At 45.8% G+C, this 17,655-nt stretch overlaps 7 protein-coding genes across 7 annotated transcripts; 2 read left to right on the forward strand and 5 right to left on the reverse strand.

The window, feature by feature from the left end:
- Positions 1 to 71: 71 nt before the first annotated feature.
- POJ06DRAFT_101733 (uncharacterized protein) lies at positions 72 to 4,220 on the reverse strand. Its single transcript, XM_056183921.1, has 4 exons — positions 3,347 to 4,220; positions 3,165 to 3,291; positions 731 to 3,109; positions 72 to 678 (listed from the first exon to the last, which is right to left on the reverse strand). The coding sequence occupies exons 1-4, from the start codon at positions 4,052 to 4,054 to the stop codon at positions 176 to 178; spliced, it is 3,717 nt and encodes a 1,238-aa protein (XP_056043779.1). The 5' UTR covers positions 4,055 to 4,220; the 3' UTR covers positions 72 to 175.
- A 257-nt stretch (positions 4,221 to 4,477) lies between these two features.
- Positions 4,478 to 5,893, reverse strand: POJ06DRAFT_290217 (uncharacterized protein; the record flags this gene model as incomplete). The annotated part of the gene is made up of 1 exon (XM_056190333.1): positions 4,478 to 5,893. One exon carries the CDS (start codon positions 5,891 to 5,893, stop codon positions 4,805 to 4,807), a length of 1,089 nt encoding a protein of 362 aa, XP_056043780.1. The 3' UTR covers positions 4,478 to 4,804.
- Positions 5,894 to 6,613: 720 nt separating this feature from the next.
- Positions 6,614 to 7,495, reverse strand: POJ06DRAFT_252367 (50S ribosomal protein L30e-like protein). Its single transcript, XM_056187521.1, has 3 exons — positions 7,313 to 7,495; positions 7,125 to 7,176; positions 6,614 to 7,063 (listed from the first exon to the last, which is right to left on the reverse strand). The coding sequence occupies exons 1-3, from the start codon at positions 7,313 to 7,315 to the stop codon at positions 6,795 to 6,797; spliced, it is 324 nt and encodes a 107-aa protein (XP_056043781.1). The 5' UTR covers positions 7,316 to 7,495; the 3' UTR covers positions 6,614 to 6,794.
- Positions 7,496 to 7,899: 404 nt separating this feature from the next.
- Positions 7,900 to 10,544, forward strand: POJ06DRAFT_101818 (uncharacterized protein). Its single transcript, XM_056183922.1, has 2 exons — positions 7,900 to 8,226; positions 8,280 to 10,544. The coding sequence occupies exons 1-2, from the start codon at positions 8,013 to 8,015 to the stop codon at positions 10,238 to 10,240; spliced, it is 2,175 nt and encodes a 724-aa protein (XP_056043782.1). The 5' UTR covers positions 7,900 to 8,012; the 3' UTR covers positions 10,241 to 10,544.
- A 730-nt stretch (positions 10,545 to 11,274) lies between these two features.
- POJ06DRAFT_267930 (uncharacterized protein) lies at positions 11,275 to 11,925 on the reverse strand (the record flags this gene model as incomplete). Its single annotated transcript, XM_056189273.1, has 1 exon — positions 11,275 to 11,925. One exon carries the CDS (start codon positions 11,923 to 11,925, stop codon positions 11,275 to 11,277), a length of 651 nt encoding a protein of 216 aa, XP_056043783.1.
- A 1,398-nt stretch (positions 11,926 to 13,323) lies between these two features.
- POJ06DRAFT_197391 (DWNN domain-containing protein) lies at positions 13,324 to 14,492 on the forward strand (the record flags this gene model as incomplete). The annotated part of the gene is made up of 4 exons (XM_056185072.1): positions 13,324 to 13,495; positions 13,573 to 13,933; positions 13,995 to 14,101; positions 14,158 to 14,492. The coding sequence occupies 4 exons, from the start codon at positions 13,324 to 13,326 to the stop codon at positions 14,490 to 14,492; spliced, it is 975 nt and encodes a 324-aa protein (XP_056043784.1).
- A 165-nt stretch (positions 14,493 to 14,657) lies between these two features.
- POJ06DRAFT_252373 (uncharacterized protein) lies at positions 14,658 to 17,464 on the reverse strand. The gene is made up of 8 exons (XM_056187522.1): positions 17,268 to 17,464; positions 17,045 to 17,188; positions 16,951 to 16,984; positions 16,884 to 16,892; positions 16,770 to 16,827; positions 16,536 to 16,720; positions 15,941 to 16,485; positions 14,658 to 15,891 (listed from the first exon to the last, which is right to left on the reverse strand). Exons 1-8 carry the CDS (start codon positions 17,346 to 17,348, stop codon positions 15,133 to 15,135), a joined length of 1,815 nt encoding a protein of 604 aa, XP_056043785.1. The 5' UTR covers positions 17,349 to 17,464; the 3' UTR covers positions 14,658 to 15,132.
- Positions 17,465 to 17,655: the final 191 nt, after the last annotated feature.

The raw sequence follows: 17,655 nt of genomic DNA on the forward strand, positions 1-17,655 counted from the left end.
CAAAGATATGGTACAAGTTCCCGGGAACGTCAGTCTGACGATGGATCTCAACTTGCGCATAGAAATTTGTGGACCCATAATCAGAAAACACTTGAATTATATACAAGCTACGGTACAGAATTATACAAAATCCAATATAGGTTACAAAAATACACCTTTTTAGGCACAAAACGAATTATTCGTAGTCGTCGTATCCAACCCCTCTGCTGTCAACGAATTCGGCCTCAATATTCGCCGTATTGAACGGCACGTAAGAGGACGTCTGTGCTGCTTGAGCATTAGTCGAGCTCGGGTAGACAAGATCGTCACCATTCATATCCCTATCATCCTCGCCATCCATCATTTGCTCGTCCGGTTGTTGACTAGACTGAGGCGTAATCGTGGATAGCTTGGAAGTAAACGAATGCGCACTGACAAGCTGTGGTCGGGATTTGATATCAAGTTTCCGAGGCTCAGGAATGTACGTATCTATCGGTCGCCCGCCCATTCTCAACTTCTGTGCTTTCGACAATTTTTTCTTAGGAGGCATCGGAATTTCGCGTTCATAAGAGTATCGTCGCTTCTCCAGTTCTGTATAGCTCTCCTGCCAAATACTCCGTGCGTCTCGTGGCTCGATATCCCAACTTTCTTTGGCTTCAAATTGGTCTTCAATAGCCATTGACACTGCCTCGAGGGTCGCTAATGCAATCAATTTAGTAGACCCCTTCAGTTCAAGCAAACGAGAACTTACGTCTTCCTGTTTCATCAAATTCTCCCGGAGCAACATCAGGCACAGCGTAATTGTCATAGTCATCGTAGATTCGCTCTCTTGCATCGGCTACCAATGTCTCCTGTTTGCGACGCTCGACATATCGCTGTTCTTGCTCGTCATTAAACCTTTCCTCATCTTCTCTCCGTCGACGCTCCTCCTCTTCGTCTCCATCGGCATCGTCCATATCAAGCTCCGGCTTGGGACGCAATTCAGACTGTCCTGAAGACACCAGCCCCTCGGCATTGTTAATCCACGATTGCCATCCAGACGACTTGCCAGCGTGACTGCCGCTAGTTCCAGAATGCTTGTGATATGCCTCCTCTTCAGCCCGCTGACCTTCCTCAACCTCGTTTACCTCCTCCTCTCCATCTACACGAGTCGGCCCGTAGACTCGATCATACTCGTCCCATGAGAATAAACTACTCGCAGGTGGTCCCCGATCGGGTTGTCGTCCACGAATCTCGTCTCCGTTAAAGCTCTCCCCATCAGATCTAGGAGCTTCCCAGTAATCGTCGTAATCATCCTGATGCACAGACCCGCTATTTCGGTCTTCAGCATGGACACCGTAGTTTGCGCCTGTTGGCATATCGTCTTGGTAATCAAACTCATCTTCTTCCGCATCAGAATCAAAGAATATATTCTTCTTCGGCTTCATCTGAGACGGTGGCGGTAACGAGATAGTCTCTCTTGGAGCCTGGTCGGTCTGGCTTTGTGTTATATTTTGCGACGACTCCAACTGTTTCGCCAACTGGTCATCAACCTCACTAATTAGGTCTGAAGTCTTCGTGACATCACTATCAACTTCCACATCCAATGCGGATATCATGTTATCTAACATTGGCGAGGTACTGCTAACCGTAGCGGCAGTAGCCTCGTCTTCATTACTAGAACCCAACAGATCGATCTCACTCGGCGCTTCGGTCGGCACAACAGCCGGCTGGACAATGACTGGCTGTAGGTTGTAGGACGCTGAGGGAGATTTCTCAGTTGGTGCCAGATGGGGTGTCGATAATGGAGCTCTAGGATGGAATCCTACCGATTGGACGCCTGACGAAATCGCAGGATAACCTTGTAAGAATGGAATCGGTCTCGAACTTTCTTGTGAAATTTTCTCATCTTCAACTTCGTCTAGAAGACTTGTCGTTGTCTCAGTCCGCTTCGGCACAGGAAATTGCGGCTGGGCTGGCTGTACTGGAGTAGGAACAAGGGCAGGTGTTGGGATGAGAGCGGGGGTGGGAATAAGAGCAGGCGCAGTAACCGCGATGTCGTCTCGTGCTCCCGGTAGTGGTACCGCAGGGCGTGCCGAGTCTGGCTTCGGTGATTCTGGTTTCATTTTCCGTTCCAGAAATCGGTCCTTTGGAGTTCGCAAGTCAATAACCTCATCTCCTGGTTGGGGCATTTTTGCATCTTCCTGAATAACTTTTGCCTCAAAACTGCCAGTTACCACTTCGCAAGTATCCCTCAATGCCTCAAACAGAACCTTTGGAGGGACCTGAAGCTTACTAGCTAGAACTGAGATATCAGCAGGTTTGACAAAATATGACTTCATATTCTTTAAGTCATATAGTCTTCGGAGCGACCTTCGGTTGAACTCGAGCCACTCTTCATCTAGTATGGCGGATGTGTATTCGGAAATACCATTCAGTTCAATGTCAGACTTGATCAATAACCTTGCGAGACTAGGAGTCTTAGAGATGAATTCAACCAGCATTTTAGGCGTAATTTCACCATCCACCGTACCCAGGACCAGATGTTGCAAATTTACATTTATTTGCATGAATCGCTGTGCAACAATGCTAAAAAGTCGTACAGGATCGATCTTGAAGTCAACAAGTTCTATGCGAGATGCACCACAGGTCAAAAGCGGAAAGACATCCTTGTTATTGCACGCTCGGAGGGAGAGCCTGTCCGAAACAGGGACTGGAGGAATCACTCGCGGAATATTTGCCAGCGTCAGATGAGTGAGCTGTCTAGATCCAATTTCAATCATGTCATTAGTCGCAGCTGCGGCGCCAGCAATTGGCTTTTCTGGTGGTGAACTTCTTCCTGCCAACCGAATATCACATTCTACTAGCTCTCGGCGTGCGAGAATGAGAGTAACACTTCTCACTGATATACGTGGACATCCAATTACGCGTATCCGCTCTAACTTCCAGTTACCATCCATAATCTGCTCCAAACTGAAATCAGTTAGTTCTGGGACGGAGATAAGACTCAAGTTTGTCAAATTCTTGCTGAAGTAGGTCACAGAGCTGGCTACATCTCGTGCAGCCATTGCTGTTGAAAGCGTAAGAGTATTAAGCTCTCGAAAGCGTGAGGCAAGAATGCGCATCATACGCGCTGGAGCATTGAAAGGTCCTAGAAAGAGTTGGTTATGTCATCAATTTCCACGAACCAACAAGGTTAGACACACCTTCAATTTCCAGCTTTCTCAGTTTTTTGGAATGATGGGTCACATGAAGAATAGCTTGATCACCAAAATTAGGTGACGGAGCAATAATGCGTAATCGGTTCAAACCCGACCAGTTCGGCGCACAAATCTGTCGGCACCAGTTAGACCATTTCACATCGAGTAACTAATTAAACCTGTAATACCTCAAGCAACTCGGGAGTGAGATTATGACCGTATATTGTAATATCATGCAACTTCGTACAATTGTTGAATATACGCTCCAATACATCAGGCGCAGCAAGAAGTTTGTTACCAGCTTCAGCGTGAATCGACCGCTTCCAGCTAATCTCGGTCTCTGAAAATACGTGCTTGCGTGACATATGGTCCACGTCAAGTTTTATAGTTAAATCAATAGTGTGGACCTTGTCCGCAAGTAGTCGGTTGCGGGAGACTGTCCGAAGAAAGCGATTCAAAGAATCGGGATTCTTAAATTCTGGATGACTATAGAGCGTTGGAATCACAAGCGTGTGAAATAAAGAATGAGTCTCCGCCATTGTCTTCAGACTGCCTTGCGGCAAAAACGTAACAAGAGTCTCTAAAATATTGCTGGGAAGAGATCTAAGCTGTAATCGAGTCGACGATGAAGCTGACCGGTTCACACGAGTCTCATCGTCCTGATCTGCGGGACTGGTCCACCGGTATAACCTATGCACCCGATCTTTGCTACCACTTCGATTCCCGTTGCCAACTGACGTGCCAGATACATCTCCTATGCGACTGCTTTCAATTGCGGTTGAGGATGGTGACGGCGATAGTCGACGATCACCATTGAAAACGTCGCTCTCTGATGAGCCTACCGACCCATCGCGAGCGTCTCCGAGTCCATAATCCATGGTCAGTGACTCCGCCATGAGATCAATCTTACGCGACAATCGCCGTAAGGAATCGTTGATGATGCGGACACTGAACCGAAAATGCGTTTGGCTAAAGAAACCGGAGTCACGTGATCGCACGGACAATGACGTAAACGTTCTGCAGCTCCACGGATAAGTAGGCACATCCAACCCCTGTTGACCACGATTACCAGCGACTGTGCAGCAGCGAATGCATCTTGAACTGTCGTCAGAGCAAACTCTTTGGAATCATGTAGCAGGGAGCATTGTTCACAGAAACTGTCGTTAGTCATTATATGAATAGTATATCCATTGTCTATGTCTATGTGCAAATAACATGGTCCAGGCTAGTCATGAGAAAATATTCCACTTTCTGGCCTTACTTGGACCCGACAGTGGCAGGAACATTTTCGACATCAAATACTGGAAGGACCTGCTTTGAGCACGAAGCTGCTTCCCTGCTGACGTCCATCTAGCCATCGCAAACCACAGCACTACGCCGCCAAGCAGTCCATACAGATGGCCAAAATAATCTGGGCTTGCTCGAACCAATATATTTTTACTCTCGCCTGGGGCCGGTTCCGTCCGATTCAGCCTAATAAGGAAGACACCATCCGACCTAGATGTCTTGTTAGATGAGTGGACTTTGTCAGATGGAAAGTACTTACAGAGCACCCATAATTGGGAGGGCAACTAGAGGACATGGTCCAATTAGAGGTACGAGGGCGTTCGGGAATATACAGCCAACAAAGGCAGCTATGTAAGTTGTTAAAATCCGGATAAGACCAACAGGCAATAGTACGACATACCCAATGAAAAAATAAAAGTTGTATTGGACGTTGCCTTGTCCAGCCCCTTGCAGTACTTCACTTTTTCCTCCACGATACCTCCATCGGAAGTCTCCTTCTCTATTATTTTAACGTATAACTTTTCAGCCTCGTAGAGCATTGTCCTATTTGCCCACGCCCCGGCTAAGATACCGAGGGCTACTGTGACAGGATTCCCAAACACGATAGCCAACACCCGAAAAGTGTAGAAACCGACAAATGTGTTAAGAACCCATTCGGATGCATTTGCAGGCGAGAATACATTAAAGATCATCGCAATAGGATTCAGCTTAACTGTAGCACCGAGCGGAGATTCTGGAATGGTGACTGCAAAGCGCTGATCCCAATCCTCTGGAGCAAACGTATGCACTCCTTGCACTATCGTCAAAATTGCCACAATGGCGAAGCCGGCACCCAGTCCCTTGCGCGGTAACTTAGGCTCCTCTTTCTCTTCACCTTCCAGCTTTTTAAGCCGCTTGCTGATTAAATTTTGTTCTATTTGTTCGCTCAAATTTACTGGCGTACCGCCAGCACTTGCTGCGGCTCCGACTGCTGGCTTGCCTTGATTTGCTCGCTGTAGAAGCTCTGAAATGCTAGTGCTGCCTTTTGAGCCCATAACTTGTGTCTCTTGGGGAAGCTTTTTAAGAATTTCTGTTAGTTGGACTTTTGTTTCTACCTTTATGACCTCGTATTTCTCTCCGTCTTCCGCAGTGACTGTCTCCTTGGTAACATCAGAAACAGACTTCTTTTCTGCGCGGTTCGTAACTTTACTGGCCGCATTGCTCACATGCTTCATGCTACCAGACTGATTCATTCTAGAATTATTCGGTGCTGTAGCATAATGCCGCATTGTACTTTGGTCATTGTCCAATAGCCTGTATCTGTACCCTACCGAATGGAAAGACCACCGATTATTGAGACTTCGTAATGCAAGACGATTACGAGCCAGCTCGCCGCTTGTCACTGATGCAACTCGGCATATTAAATCTGAGCAGTTGGCTCCTATGGTTGCCAATCTCCTCGGTATCATTCTCTTATTTTATTGCCTCGGTGGGGCGTTGTAAAGGAACGCCGTTGGCGTTGTGTGGTAGTCCCAAACTCTCTCCAACGCAATTAACATTTCATCCGGTTCGCATCCCCTATGTTCTAACCCACCGATAAGATTAGACACGCCGTATAATAACTGACTACATATTCACAATTATTTACATGAGGCACTACATGAGGCACATTTTTTCCTATTTGTCTGCCAACCGATCTGCAACGACATCAACATTACATTACATTATTGTTATGTGGTTTCCATATGGTGGTTAAAGGTTAGTCCCGATAGGGTCAACCCTAGTCCACCGAATATACTGCGTGCATCAACGATTACGTCTACCGAACCATGGCGGTCAACCTTCACCATGGACTCGCATCCACCAAAATATCCACGCAATGTTCCGAGCCGCGTTCAGATATCTGTTCCATTCTGTATGACACTTGTTGCAGAATATAAAGGATGGAGAGATGGTCCCTTGTCTCACAAGGTCCAATCGGTCATCGTTGTCATTGATGAGATGACCAGCCAGCGAATTTCGATTTTCACTTTATTACGGAATAAACATTTACGAAATATATTGGGCATGACACCCGTGGGAGCCATTGACAAACCGGTGCTTACAAAGCATATGACATTTTGCATCACTTGCAAGGGGTTCCTGCCAGCGGCCAGTACCTGCAGCCCAATCATGCAGAGCCGAAATTATGTCCGCAAAACGTAATCAAATCCCATTTTACCATCTGGCTAATTACATAACGTACCAAGTATAATACATAAACTTTTGACCACTAACGCGACCTCCATAATGCTACATAGGGTTGACAATTAACAATTGACAGCGACAGCAACATAAATGGAAAATGAAAACGAAAACGAACACCACCACTTACGCAAGCGTGGTTAAGATATCGGAGTCGCCGGCATCGATAATGGCAAGAACCCCAACTCTAAAGAGCTTACCGACAGCAGTTCCGAGTTCGTTGTTGCCGCCCTGGAAGTGGTGCACATTGATCTTTGAAAGCATTGCGTAGTACTCAAGCTCAGCAGAGCGAAGTGGGGGGGTATTGCCAGCAATGATAACAAGCTTAGCCTTGCCGGTTCGGATAGACTTCAAAGTAGACTTGTATCCAAGCGTGTATTTGCCGGACTTGACGACTACATTGCCGTTGTTAGATGAATCATTCTTGTCTCGATGGCAAATGACATAATCCCTTACCGAGCGCCAATCGAGAGTTAATGGACTCTTGAGTTTTCTTAGTCTTTGGGGCCTTGGTCTGCATGTCAGTACTTTTGATCCAATACACCAACACTGATATTCTGCCAATGTCTAGCCAACATATGACAGAGCCAATACATTGCCATTGACGAAACTGGGACAAAACAGGGAAATAAAAAGATACTGACCATCGCTGCGCTTTTCTAAGTACTGATAAAAAAGCACTCCGGTCTAGGAAATGTTGATGATTTATTGTCGGTATAGATACGTGAGATCGCAAACGAGCGTGTACGTCCCACAACGTCCACATCTGGTATGCTGGCAACGGTGGGTCGATCTTGATTCGGATGAAATGCGATGGCCGTGACTGTCGTAGGGTTGAGCCCTAGATTGCGGTAAGGGTTTGACCTCGTGCAAGACAATATAAAAACTTTATCCGGTACTCACCCCTTGGAATGGTAAGCATAAACCTCGTGTGTTTACTCGCGTGCGTGGCGAACACACTTAGCGGAGGCGCGTGTCTACTTTAATTTTAGTAGCAAAAGATGCACGTTCCAGGCAACAAGTAGCACACATCACCCAGCCGCGACTGGTTCCAGCTCCACCAAAGCTCTACTTGCCGAAGTACTTTTATAGACCTTTATGTCTAACGATTCCCTAAGTCGATCGCTATTGCTTACGTCAGGTTGAAATACGTTCGAGTATACACAGCAGACAATCCGCGAAGCGCGTCGCAAGGGGCAAGTCAAGTCTTCCCCTTGGTTCAGCTGGTTTTCGTCCACAACAGCTCCGTTGAATGAACTAGGCGAGTCCATCGCCATCAGTTTCGTAACATATTGCCTCGATTTTCGTCGTCGCGCGAGCAGACACATTCACGGCACATCAGAGATGCATTTGTTACTAGCGATTGTCTCGCTAGCGATTCTTGGGACCTCGAGTTTAGCTCAGGCTGACGATACAATCGGCACGAGTACGTTCTATACCTGTGACGATATCAACGCTACGGTTATTGTGTCAAAATTTTCCGTCTATTACTCAAAGCAGACTCAAAATATTACGTTCGATCTTGCCGGTACATCGACGGAAAAGCAGAATATTTCTGGTAGGTATTGTTCACTTGAGAACGATGGATTCGTACTAATAAAATTCTACCAGCAAGTATTTCGGTGTCTGCATACGGCGTTAATCGGTTTGATTACTCATTTGATCCGTGCGATTATGGTATCGATCAACTGTGCCCCATTCCAGCGGGCACGTTTGCTGCTAATGGTTCCGTTGCAATACCCAGCGAATACGCGTCGAAAATTCCATCGATTGCTTTCAGTGTGCCCGACCTCGACGGGTACGCAAAGCTGACCCTGGACAACACAGAGACGCAGGAGGAAATTGGATGCTTTCAGTCTTCTATTTCGAATGGCAAGACCACTCGTCAGAACTCAGTAACGTACGCCTCTGCGGCAATTGCAGGTGTCGCTTTTGCTGTATCGGGTCTGACGATGTTTACCCAAACTATGGCCACCTCGGGCAGTGTCTCAGGTGGGAGTTCTCCTGGATTTGCAGATGTCGTTAGTTGGACACAGAGTATGGCAATGAACGGTATGATGTCGGTTCAGTATCCTACAGTGTATAAGTCGTTCTCACAAAATTTCGGATGGTCTTTGTGTATGATCCCCTGGTCTGGTATGCAGAAAGCGGTTGATACTTTCCGATCAAAGACAGGTGGCAACACAACGTTGAGTTCTTGGGAGATCGTGCAGTCGTCAACTATTCTCGATTACGGCACTGGGGCCATTATTCTGATCAATGATACTGCCTACGATGATAGCACTGCTAAATTGATAAGACGCTTTACGCTTGATGGCATTGACTTCTCAGATAGCAATAGTACAACGGCAAATGGCGGTACAGGAGTCCGTGTTTTGACAACAGTTCAGGGTATTGCTCGTTATGTTGAGCATCTCATGCTTCCAAACGCCAATACATTCATGACTGTCCTTATGTTCTTTGCGATTATTTTGGGAGTTATTATAATCGCCATCTTGCTGTTCCGTATTGCTCTGGAATTTTGGTCAAATTTTGGCTCCTTATCTAAGTCATTGGAGTCATTCCGCCAGCGATATTGGCTTTTCATGGGCTCCACGATTGTGAGAGTGATCTTGATCCTCTACGGTACATGGGTACTATATTGTCTCTATCAGTTCAAGCTAGGTGACTCATGGGCGTCATTGCTACTCGCAGCGATTACTCTCGGAATATTTACTGCCATCCTAGGTGGATTCACACTGCGCATATTCTTGATCGCCCGTAAGGCTTCGAAGGACGGAAATATTGATGAGCTTTACGAATACAAACCCTGGATCCGTCGTTATGGACTTTTCTACGGGCAGTTTAAGTCTCGCTATTGGTGGTTCTTTATTATGATTACCGCGATATCATTTGGAAGGAGTGCCTTTATCGCTCTTGCAGATGGCCATGGTCTACTCCAAGTTGCCGGCCAGCTGGCTTTGGAAGTCGTGTTTGTCTTGGTCTTATTCGCACTACGGCCGTTTAATAATCGTTCCGGCAATATTATCAATGCCGTCATCTCCATCGTGCGAGTAGCCTCGCTGGCGTGCGTCTTGGTTTTCGTGGAGGAATTGGGTGTTCAGGCTGAGACCACGACCATTGTAGGAATAGTCCTCATTGTCATTCAGGCTGCGTTAACGGTTGTTCTGGCCGTGCTCATAATCGTCCAGGCAATTATTGGGCTATTCCAGAAGAATTTCCGTCCCAAGCAGAAATCGGTTGTCGACGAGACAGAACTGCAGCCTCTTGGCGAGTCAAAGTCTGGTTTGCTCAAAGATAGTTATAACCTTGAGCTTAAAGGCAGTCGTGATTCGGCGTTGTCAGGCGCCAATATCGGTGTCGCTATTAGTGAATATGAGCCTTTGGCACATGGACCTGGCAGCACATCGACGAGGGCGGCAGGCTCACACAGTACTCCATGGGATGATAGCAGTACTGCTTCAGAGCTAGTACCTTTGGCGCAGGCTGTCAAGGACGATGATCGCCTAGCTGATGAACCTTGGGCGCGTGGCGGGTTGGAGCGAGACAAAAATGGGAGACCAATGTTTTAGATGATGTGGTGGTAATTTGCGATGAGATATAACTGTGACAAGCTCAGCAGTAACGAGTAACGAGCGGAAATGATTGCGCATAATTGGGATGTGGGACACGTTACAAATTTTTGGGATAGGATGCATTTCGTGTGCTTCGGAATTATCGATATTTTAGTTTTTTATGTCATGAGATTGGATTCATTGGTGTATTACTAGCATTTAAGATCTGCATGAACATGCAGAAATCGTCATAATCATGAACGTTGTTTTAAAGTTCAATCTACTTGGTTATACTAAGTTATGGTGTGTTATACACATATTAATATCATATGGAGAGTTGTTGTGACCCCATTCGTACTCCTCTTTGGGACTAGCTTAATTATTACTTATTTTCGTGTTCACAGGGCGCCCACTGTCTACAACAAGTAGAACAACACGCAGGCTGCAAATATGGCATATTTGCATGTCGGCAACTCGCTTGTTCTGTGGCTGTTGACTACTTTGGTGGGCTGACCGTGAGTACGTGGCAGAATTTTGTTTCTGCCGGGACAACTTCACCAACGGAAGGGGTCATGCCGTTTGGAAAATTGTGTCCAAATTAGGATCTGCCACGCGACGCAGGCGAAAAATTTAAGCCCACAGGCCCACAGGTACTCTCTTCCAAGTTATGACAATCAGCACGATTAGGTTGAACTAGAGCTTTTGTCAAGGACGAGGTTGAGAACCGGCGATTTCTGGCTGCGTGCCACTTCACCGCCTTGACAGATGTTGTACGGATGGGTAGCTATGCCAGTCCCAAAGAGGAATGGTGGGTAGGTCGCAATGCTGCACTAAAATAATATACTTTAATTCGTAAAGCACCAAGGATATTTGTATAGCATAATGGTAGACAAAAACTCGTAAATCCCGACCGGTCCGTAAAATAATTCCCGATTCCATAATAATTCATAAGACGTCGTAGACATAAACGAAAATGACAAGGTAAATCAAGAATAATATCGTAGACTGGCGATTAGAAGAAATAACGTAGCAAGGCTCATTCTAAGTGCCATTTAGGCAATGACGAGGAGTGCACCGGCAACTGCAGCACCTACGACAGCGGCGACCTGGCCTGAGCCTGATCTGCCAGAGGAAGCGGCTCCAGTGAAAGTGGGCATGCTCGCAGTACCAGTAGCAGAGTATGTCGCATTACCGGTAGCGTTCCAGCTGGGGATAGACGTTGCAACGGAGGCCAATGTTGTGACGGTGGAGTTCCAGGCAGGAGTGAAGATGGAGGTGGTGGGCGCGACGGAACTGGTAAGGTAGATGGTGCTGGTCTTGGGAATCGCAATCGTAGTGGTGAGCGTAGTTGTAAGCTCAGCGGTCGTCTCAGATGGTGAAGAGGATGATGGAATAACACTAGAGTTCGACTCGAGCGAAGTGGAAGTAACGGTGGAGCTAACCGGGATGGAAGCCTCATTGGAAGTTGAAGTAGACGTGGTCGAGGACTCCTCAATGGTAGTTGTAGAGGTAGAGGTAGTCGTCGACTCCTCGGTAGTCGAAGTAGTGCTGCACGAAGTCGTAGTGGCCGTGATAGTAACTATCGCAATAACCGTCTGGTACGAAGTACGGGTCTGAGTAACGGTAGAGGTGAGCTCCTGGCCGGCAACCACTGCGATGCAGAGCGATACGAGGACGGCGACAGAAGCGAACGAGAACTTCATTTTTGTAGAATGCGAAGTAGCAGATATAACAATAAATGGCCTAATTATTAATTAATACCGTCCATACCATTCAGGATTATAGACCAAATGTGCGGACTCACCAAAGCGTGTTCAAATGAGCGTAAGAAAAGAGTGACTGAAACGAGTGACTAGTAACGAATGACAGAACCTAACCACAAAAATCAAAAACGAGGGACAAAAGCAAGAAGCTTTACGGAGACGGTGTAATCAATTCGTAGGAATAAGAAAGAAGTGGAGAAGAAAGACTGTCTGCGAAAAACCATGATGTAGCAGCTCTGCGATGGTTTGTTTATTGTGCCTAACCACAATGGGACAAACTTCGCGCTAAATTAGCAATTTTGACGCATGTTAAATTAACGATGAGGTTACCCGGACGAACTGGTTCATATTTACTCATTACATTTCTAAATGAGGCTTAGCGCCATCCATTCATCTAACCACAGCTCAACAGCGACCAGTCAGGTTAGTCAGGTTTAGGGTATTTCGGTACAACGGACAAAGGCGCATACAATCAAGCGGTTAAATCCGTAAACGCCACCGATCATTATATTACAACTTATGGTGTATAGCCATAAAATGTGCAACATTTAGAATCGTAAAGTTAGCGACATTATTGATATCGCTGTACACTCTTTCCTAAAGGCTTCCCCGAACGTCTCGACTAATTGATCTGTATTCGTCCCTTACGCTTGTTCCCTCCGCACTTGACAGGCCGACCATTCGAAATTCTTCGTCTCCAACGTCGATTCAATCATATCCGAATCGGAGATTGACTAATATTTTTTGTTTTTTAGTAGTGCGGGTGCTACGAAACTCCTAAGCTGTCGAAAGGATCAGTGGGTGGCGCAGTGTTGGTAGACGAGTCGGATTGAACGGAGAGCACGAACAGATATACCTAAAGGTTGGTGCTTATAACTAATTAACTGTCTATAATTGTCGGTTGCTAGTTGCTCGACTGGCGTTGAAGTTCGCGTTCCGTGTATTGGCAAGTCAGACAACCGAGAGTCGAAAGTGGTTCGCCACAGTTCCTTTCGTTGATCTTGCTATGCGGACTTTGTTCTTCCATATTTATCGTTTCATACTAGACTATAATAAAGGATAGTTAAGATTTGTTGTTTGATCTTTGTCCCCAAGCTTTTCTTCTGCATTCTAGTCACATTAGTACAAAGAGAATTTTTTAAGACAAAGGAAAAAGAGAACGTCTTTCGCTATCCTATAGTAGAGAAAGGCGATATTCGCAGGCCATTTAGCATATAGTCAGATTTGCTGGAGTTTCAACTACAAGCTATAAGAGCGATTCTGAAGTTTTATGTTCCTAGCCATAGTTGCGTCTCTAGGTACTATCATATCGCTCTTACAAATTTATCAACATAAACTATGTCATCATTCGTCTATTATAAGTTCCGGTCCCAACGCGAACCTCTGAGAGTCACTTTTGACGGTACTGGAATCTCTGTTTTCGATCTCAAGAGGGAGATTATTCTAGCCAACAAATTGGGCGATGGCATGGACTTTGATCTGTCAATTTACAATGCTGATACGAATGAAGGTGTGTTAATTGGTTTGGTCCGCGTTTGAACAAATTACGTTTTGTGATGTATCTAGCTGCTAACACCTGTGTCTTAGAATATGAAGATGACTCCGAAATTCTGTCACGGTCATCCTCCGTCGTCGCGCGAAGGAAGCCCCCAGCAAAGCTCGGTCGTGGTACAGGCTCACGATATGTGAGTGCAAGAGCACCGGCTCCGTTAACATCTCTTCCTGCTCCTACTCCCGGGTCTCGAAAGCCAGGTCTTGTTCCGATTGATTATAAGCGATTTCAGGCGGGTCAAGCGAATGAAAGTGGCTCATCACCGTCCTCAGCTGTTCAGCAGCAAGCTTTTAAGAGACGTGGCCCCGGCGAATCGTCGTCAGAGGAAGATATGATAAATGCAATGTTCCAAGCTCAATCAGAAAGTTGGACGCATACCCAAGAAAAGATGGCCAGGTAAGTCTACAACGTATAGAAGAGCGATTTTGTTGTGCGACGCTAACGTGTGACCCTCCAGTGCTACTCCAGTCTACGGGCGCTCAAGCAGTAATCAGCGACAAAGACCTCCGGCGCCAGATCATCCGCCACCACCTGGATACGTCTGTTACAGATGCGGTCAGAAAGGTAAGCAAGTCTCCGAGGTTTAGATTTTGAAATTATTATAATGACACTCTCTATAGGTCATTGGATTCAAAATTGCCCTACGAACAACGATCCCAACTGGGAACACCGTCGAATGAAACGAACAACTGGTATTCCTAAGTCTTTTCTCAAGACAGTCAGTAAAGACGAGATTGTCGGAACTGACGGGACAGCGTTATCGGGGGATAAGCTTAGAGTCGACGAGAATGGCGAGTACGTTGTCGTCCAACCTGATTCTGCAGCCTGGCAGTCGTACCTGCAAAAGCAGCGTAACGATGCCATTCCTGACGATGGCGCAGAAGATGAGTACGATCAGGGCGACGACACTGATAGGCGGAAACGTGTCAAGAAGTCAAATGGCAGTACGCGTTAAATGGGATCTCAACATCGTAGTTTCACAGTATGTATGGTCAGATAGTGCGAGGATCTGCTTATTTTGCACGTTCTGAGTGAATTCGTTGATAGGACACGTGAGCGTGTGAAGGAATGTGACTTGTTTGTGAGTAGTCTTGTTTCGCGTAATTTTATTCTTGAGGCAAGCCTCAGCTACATGCATTCAGATGATGATGCCCAACCTACTTCCGTAGCATTCGAGTTCAATCAGGCAATTTAACAGGGAAGTAGACACGTGGTCGATCTGGAGTATACCACCCGGTCGAAAGAGCTAAACTACAATTCATTGCAAACACCACAGCCTTAACCTAAGCCAAATAAAATTAACCAGAAAATCAAGCTGCCATTCTATAATTGAAACCCGATGTAAACCCCATTCCCATTCTCATAGAACTTATCCAATTAAATAGATGAATCATTCAATAACAAATTTAAACAATTAAATAAATAAATAAATAATAATAAGAGTGAACGTTATTGTCTTGCCCCAGCATCATATTTTGTAGCGCCTATGCATACCTTCCGTACTTTTAGATAGGCGTATCAGTTTCGTTGTCTATGGGTATCACAATCATGCCCACGTAGATATACTTCTTAATCCAATTGGATAACCCAGTCACTTATTCCAAATTACCAGTGAACAGTCGCGTTGCTTGGTCAGCAATCCGCGCGCGAGTGGTCAAGTCATCCCAGGTCGAGTTGAGTCTGTTAGTCCATTTCGCGCGCGTCCGACTCAGCAGGCCTTGAGATTCCTCTGGACGGTCGACATCGTCGTCATCCGCGTCGTAGCTATTCCACGACGGCCGTCGCACAATGGCAACAATGACGGCGATGAAAAACACTCCAATAAAACCGAATTGAGCCCAGAAAGAAAACAAACCGAACCATGGATAGTTGACTACCACACGATCAATGAATGTGGAGACCATAGTCTGCCTGCAAACTTGATTAAAGTATGTTGTGATATTGTAGTAAGCTGTAGGCGGTTCCAGAAGAAGATCAGGCTGATCAATGTTATCGAAGGTGCGGGTAAAAAGCCTCGTACTGGCTTCGGCACAGGAGACAAGCTGATCCGGATAGTTCTCACATTGTCCGACAAGGCCGTAGATACCATCAACCGAGTAGTTGCAGAATTGTTGACTGCCATAGCGAGAATAGTCTGGAGCAATGATGCTCGTGAACGAATAGTTAAGAGCAATCACCGATACCATCAACATGGCTGTACCAAGTAGCAAGCCTTGAGGATCGGTCTTGCCACGCTGAATTCGAAATAAGACGAACCATACAAGTCGGATGCTGAAGTATGACAGACCAATCACAGTAGACACAAACAGCCAGACAATAATAAATAACGTCAAAATGTAATCCGCAGGGAAAGCCTAAAATTCTATTAGCACTAATAATACTATAATGCACAACGACTCGTACCCTTGAGGCCAATCTTAGGATCTCATTGATAGGGTTCAGAATCATGGACTTCGACAACAAGTATCCACAACGCGTTCCGCAGGTAGTGTTCATGATATGGTCGATCATTGATATGAGCAGAGACGCAATGATGACGAGTCCAAATAGCATCAAGAAGACACCAATTACAATAACTACAGGGCGAGCAACGAAGCGGAATGACTTCACCAGCCATCTCGGCTTGTACCAATGATACGTTCCACTGTTGATTCTGACCTTGCGAATAAGAGTACGCTCTTCACGCTGAAGTGTCTCATACGCTCGCTTATCTCTGACACTCCATTGAACACTTGACCCCTCGTAACGTGCCTCGATCATTCGCTGCTTCTCACGGTTGAGCTCCAATGCCACGCGGGCATCATCGAGTTCAACATCAGCCAAGTTTGGTCGATACTTCATACACAGAACCGGCAACACAGCGAATCCGATAGCTGTGTAAATGACGTAGACAATGATACCGAGGCAAAGTAGCACACCAATGATAAATGTCAATGCACGCTCCCCGCCTATAAAGTGGTTAATACTGCAGCAGTAATCAGCATAATCGGCATCATACGGTTCTCTGTCAACAATTGACGGAAGTAAACGAAGTCATAGTCTTCATCTCTGACACCACGAGCATATGGAATGAACAGCCCAAGAATCAAAAGAATTACCGCGATGGCGACGAAGATGAGAGAGTATTTTAGCGCCCCACGAATTCGGCCACCGGTAGTCGATTCGTCATCCCACTCTTCAAACCTTGGGAAAGAGTTAACTATTGCTCTTCTTAAGTATATCAAAGGCTTACCAGAAGTAAGTGAATGGAATGAGAATAAGAATTAAGAAGGCGTCCACTGAGTAGAGAACTAGGACCTGTCAATAACTGCGTTGCCACATACTCTTAAGTAGCTTGAACACATACGGTAGTATACTACAAAACAATTAGTATAAACTGCTCTCTGTCTAATTACCGACTTGCTGCAACTCACCTATCTTCACGGCCAACTCTGACCCTGTGAGCCCCTATATAGACAGGTCAACATATTCTAATGTCACTAAAACCCACTCAGAGGAATCACTAACCGGATCCATAACTCCATTCGTCTGACTAACAATCGCAATATCCACCGGTAATAAACATGCCGTTGCTAACACAACCGATATCGAAAATATTGAAACAACTGTCACAAATGCATCTCGTTCATACTTCTTTGTATATAGCCTCGTCTAAAATCCCGTTAGCGACTTATCCCATGTAACCTATTCATTATAACTAATGGCAAGCTATTCATGGGCAGGTACATACAAACAGTATTGATATCGCGGCCAGTATTCCGCATACCACTCCGAAGGCGATCCAAACAAATGCTGTCCGTACGGCGGACATTTTCGCTGCTAACTCCGAGCGCTTTAATATTTTAATATATATTTATCCCGAATTTAAGTCGATCTTCAATTCAGAACTGATACGTCGCAAGACAGTAAACTGTTTTTGAACACCAGTTATCGCTGGCCACGGATGTCCCACGCAGTGGTCGAGACGTCACTCTATCGTCACAAACTGAGCTAACCTTGATCACGTTAGCAAATTTGTCCAGACTAGAGTGGAATAGGAATTATTACTACTTTAGCTTATTTGTTAAGTTGACATATCTGCCAAGCAGATTATGGATTTACCGCTTAACTGCAGACTG

The sequence above is a fragment of the Lipomyces tetrasporus genome, assembly GCF_029532465.1.
Source record: "Lipomyces tetrasporus strain NRRL Y-64009 chromosome Unknown POJ06scaffold_5, whole genome shotgun sequence".
Taxonomy (NCBI): Eukaryota; Fungi; Ascomycota; class Lipomycetes; order Lipomycetales; family Lipomycetaceae; genus Lipomyces; species Lipomyces tetrasporus.

Excerpts from the sequence above, each read along its gene's own strand:
- POJ06DRAFT_101733 (XM_056183921.1), bottom strand. The coding sequence starts at position 4,054 with ATGGCGGAGTCACTGACCATGGATTATGGACTCGGAGACGCTCGCGAT. Across the intron at positions 3,110-3,164 it reads GAGAAAGCTGGAAATTGAAG|GACCTTTCAATGCTCCAGCG; the intron begins GTGTGTCTAACC and ends AACTCTTTCTAG. Across the intron at positions 679-730 it reads ATTTGATGAAACAGGAAGAC|CGACCCTCGAGGCAGTGTCA; the intron begins GTAAGTTCTCGT and ends TGATTGCATTAG.
- POJ06DRAFT_252367 (XM_056187521.1), bottom strand. Across the intron at positions 7,064-7,124 it reads TAACTCTCGATTGGCGCTCG|TCGTCAAGTCCGGCAAATAC; the intron begins GTAAGGGATTAT and ends ACGGCAATGTAG.
- POJ06DRAFT_101818 (XM_056183922.1), top strand. The coding sequence starts at position 8,013 with ATGCATTTGTTACTAGCGATTGTCTCGCTAGCGATTCTTGGGACCTCG. Across the intron at positions 8,227-8,279 it reads GGAAAAGCAGAATATTTCTG|CAAGTATTTCGGTGTCTGCA; the intron begins GTAGGTATTGTT and ends AAATTCTACCAG.
- POJ06DRAFT_252373 (XM_056187522.1), bottom strand. The coding sequence starts at position 17,348 with ATGTCCGCCGTACGGACAGCATTTGTTTGGATCGCCTTCGGAGTGGTA. Across the intron at positions 17,189-17,267 it reads CCGCGATATCAATACTGTTT|ACGAGGCTATATACAAAGAA; the intron begins GTATGTACCTGC and ends ACGGGATTTTAG. Across the intron at positions 16,486-16,535 it reads TCAATTGTTGACAGAGAACC|GCGGGGAGCGTGCATTGACA; the intron begins GTATGATGCCGA and ends ACCACTTTATAG.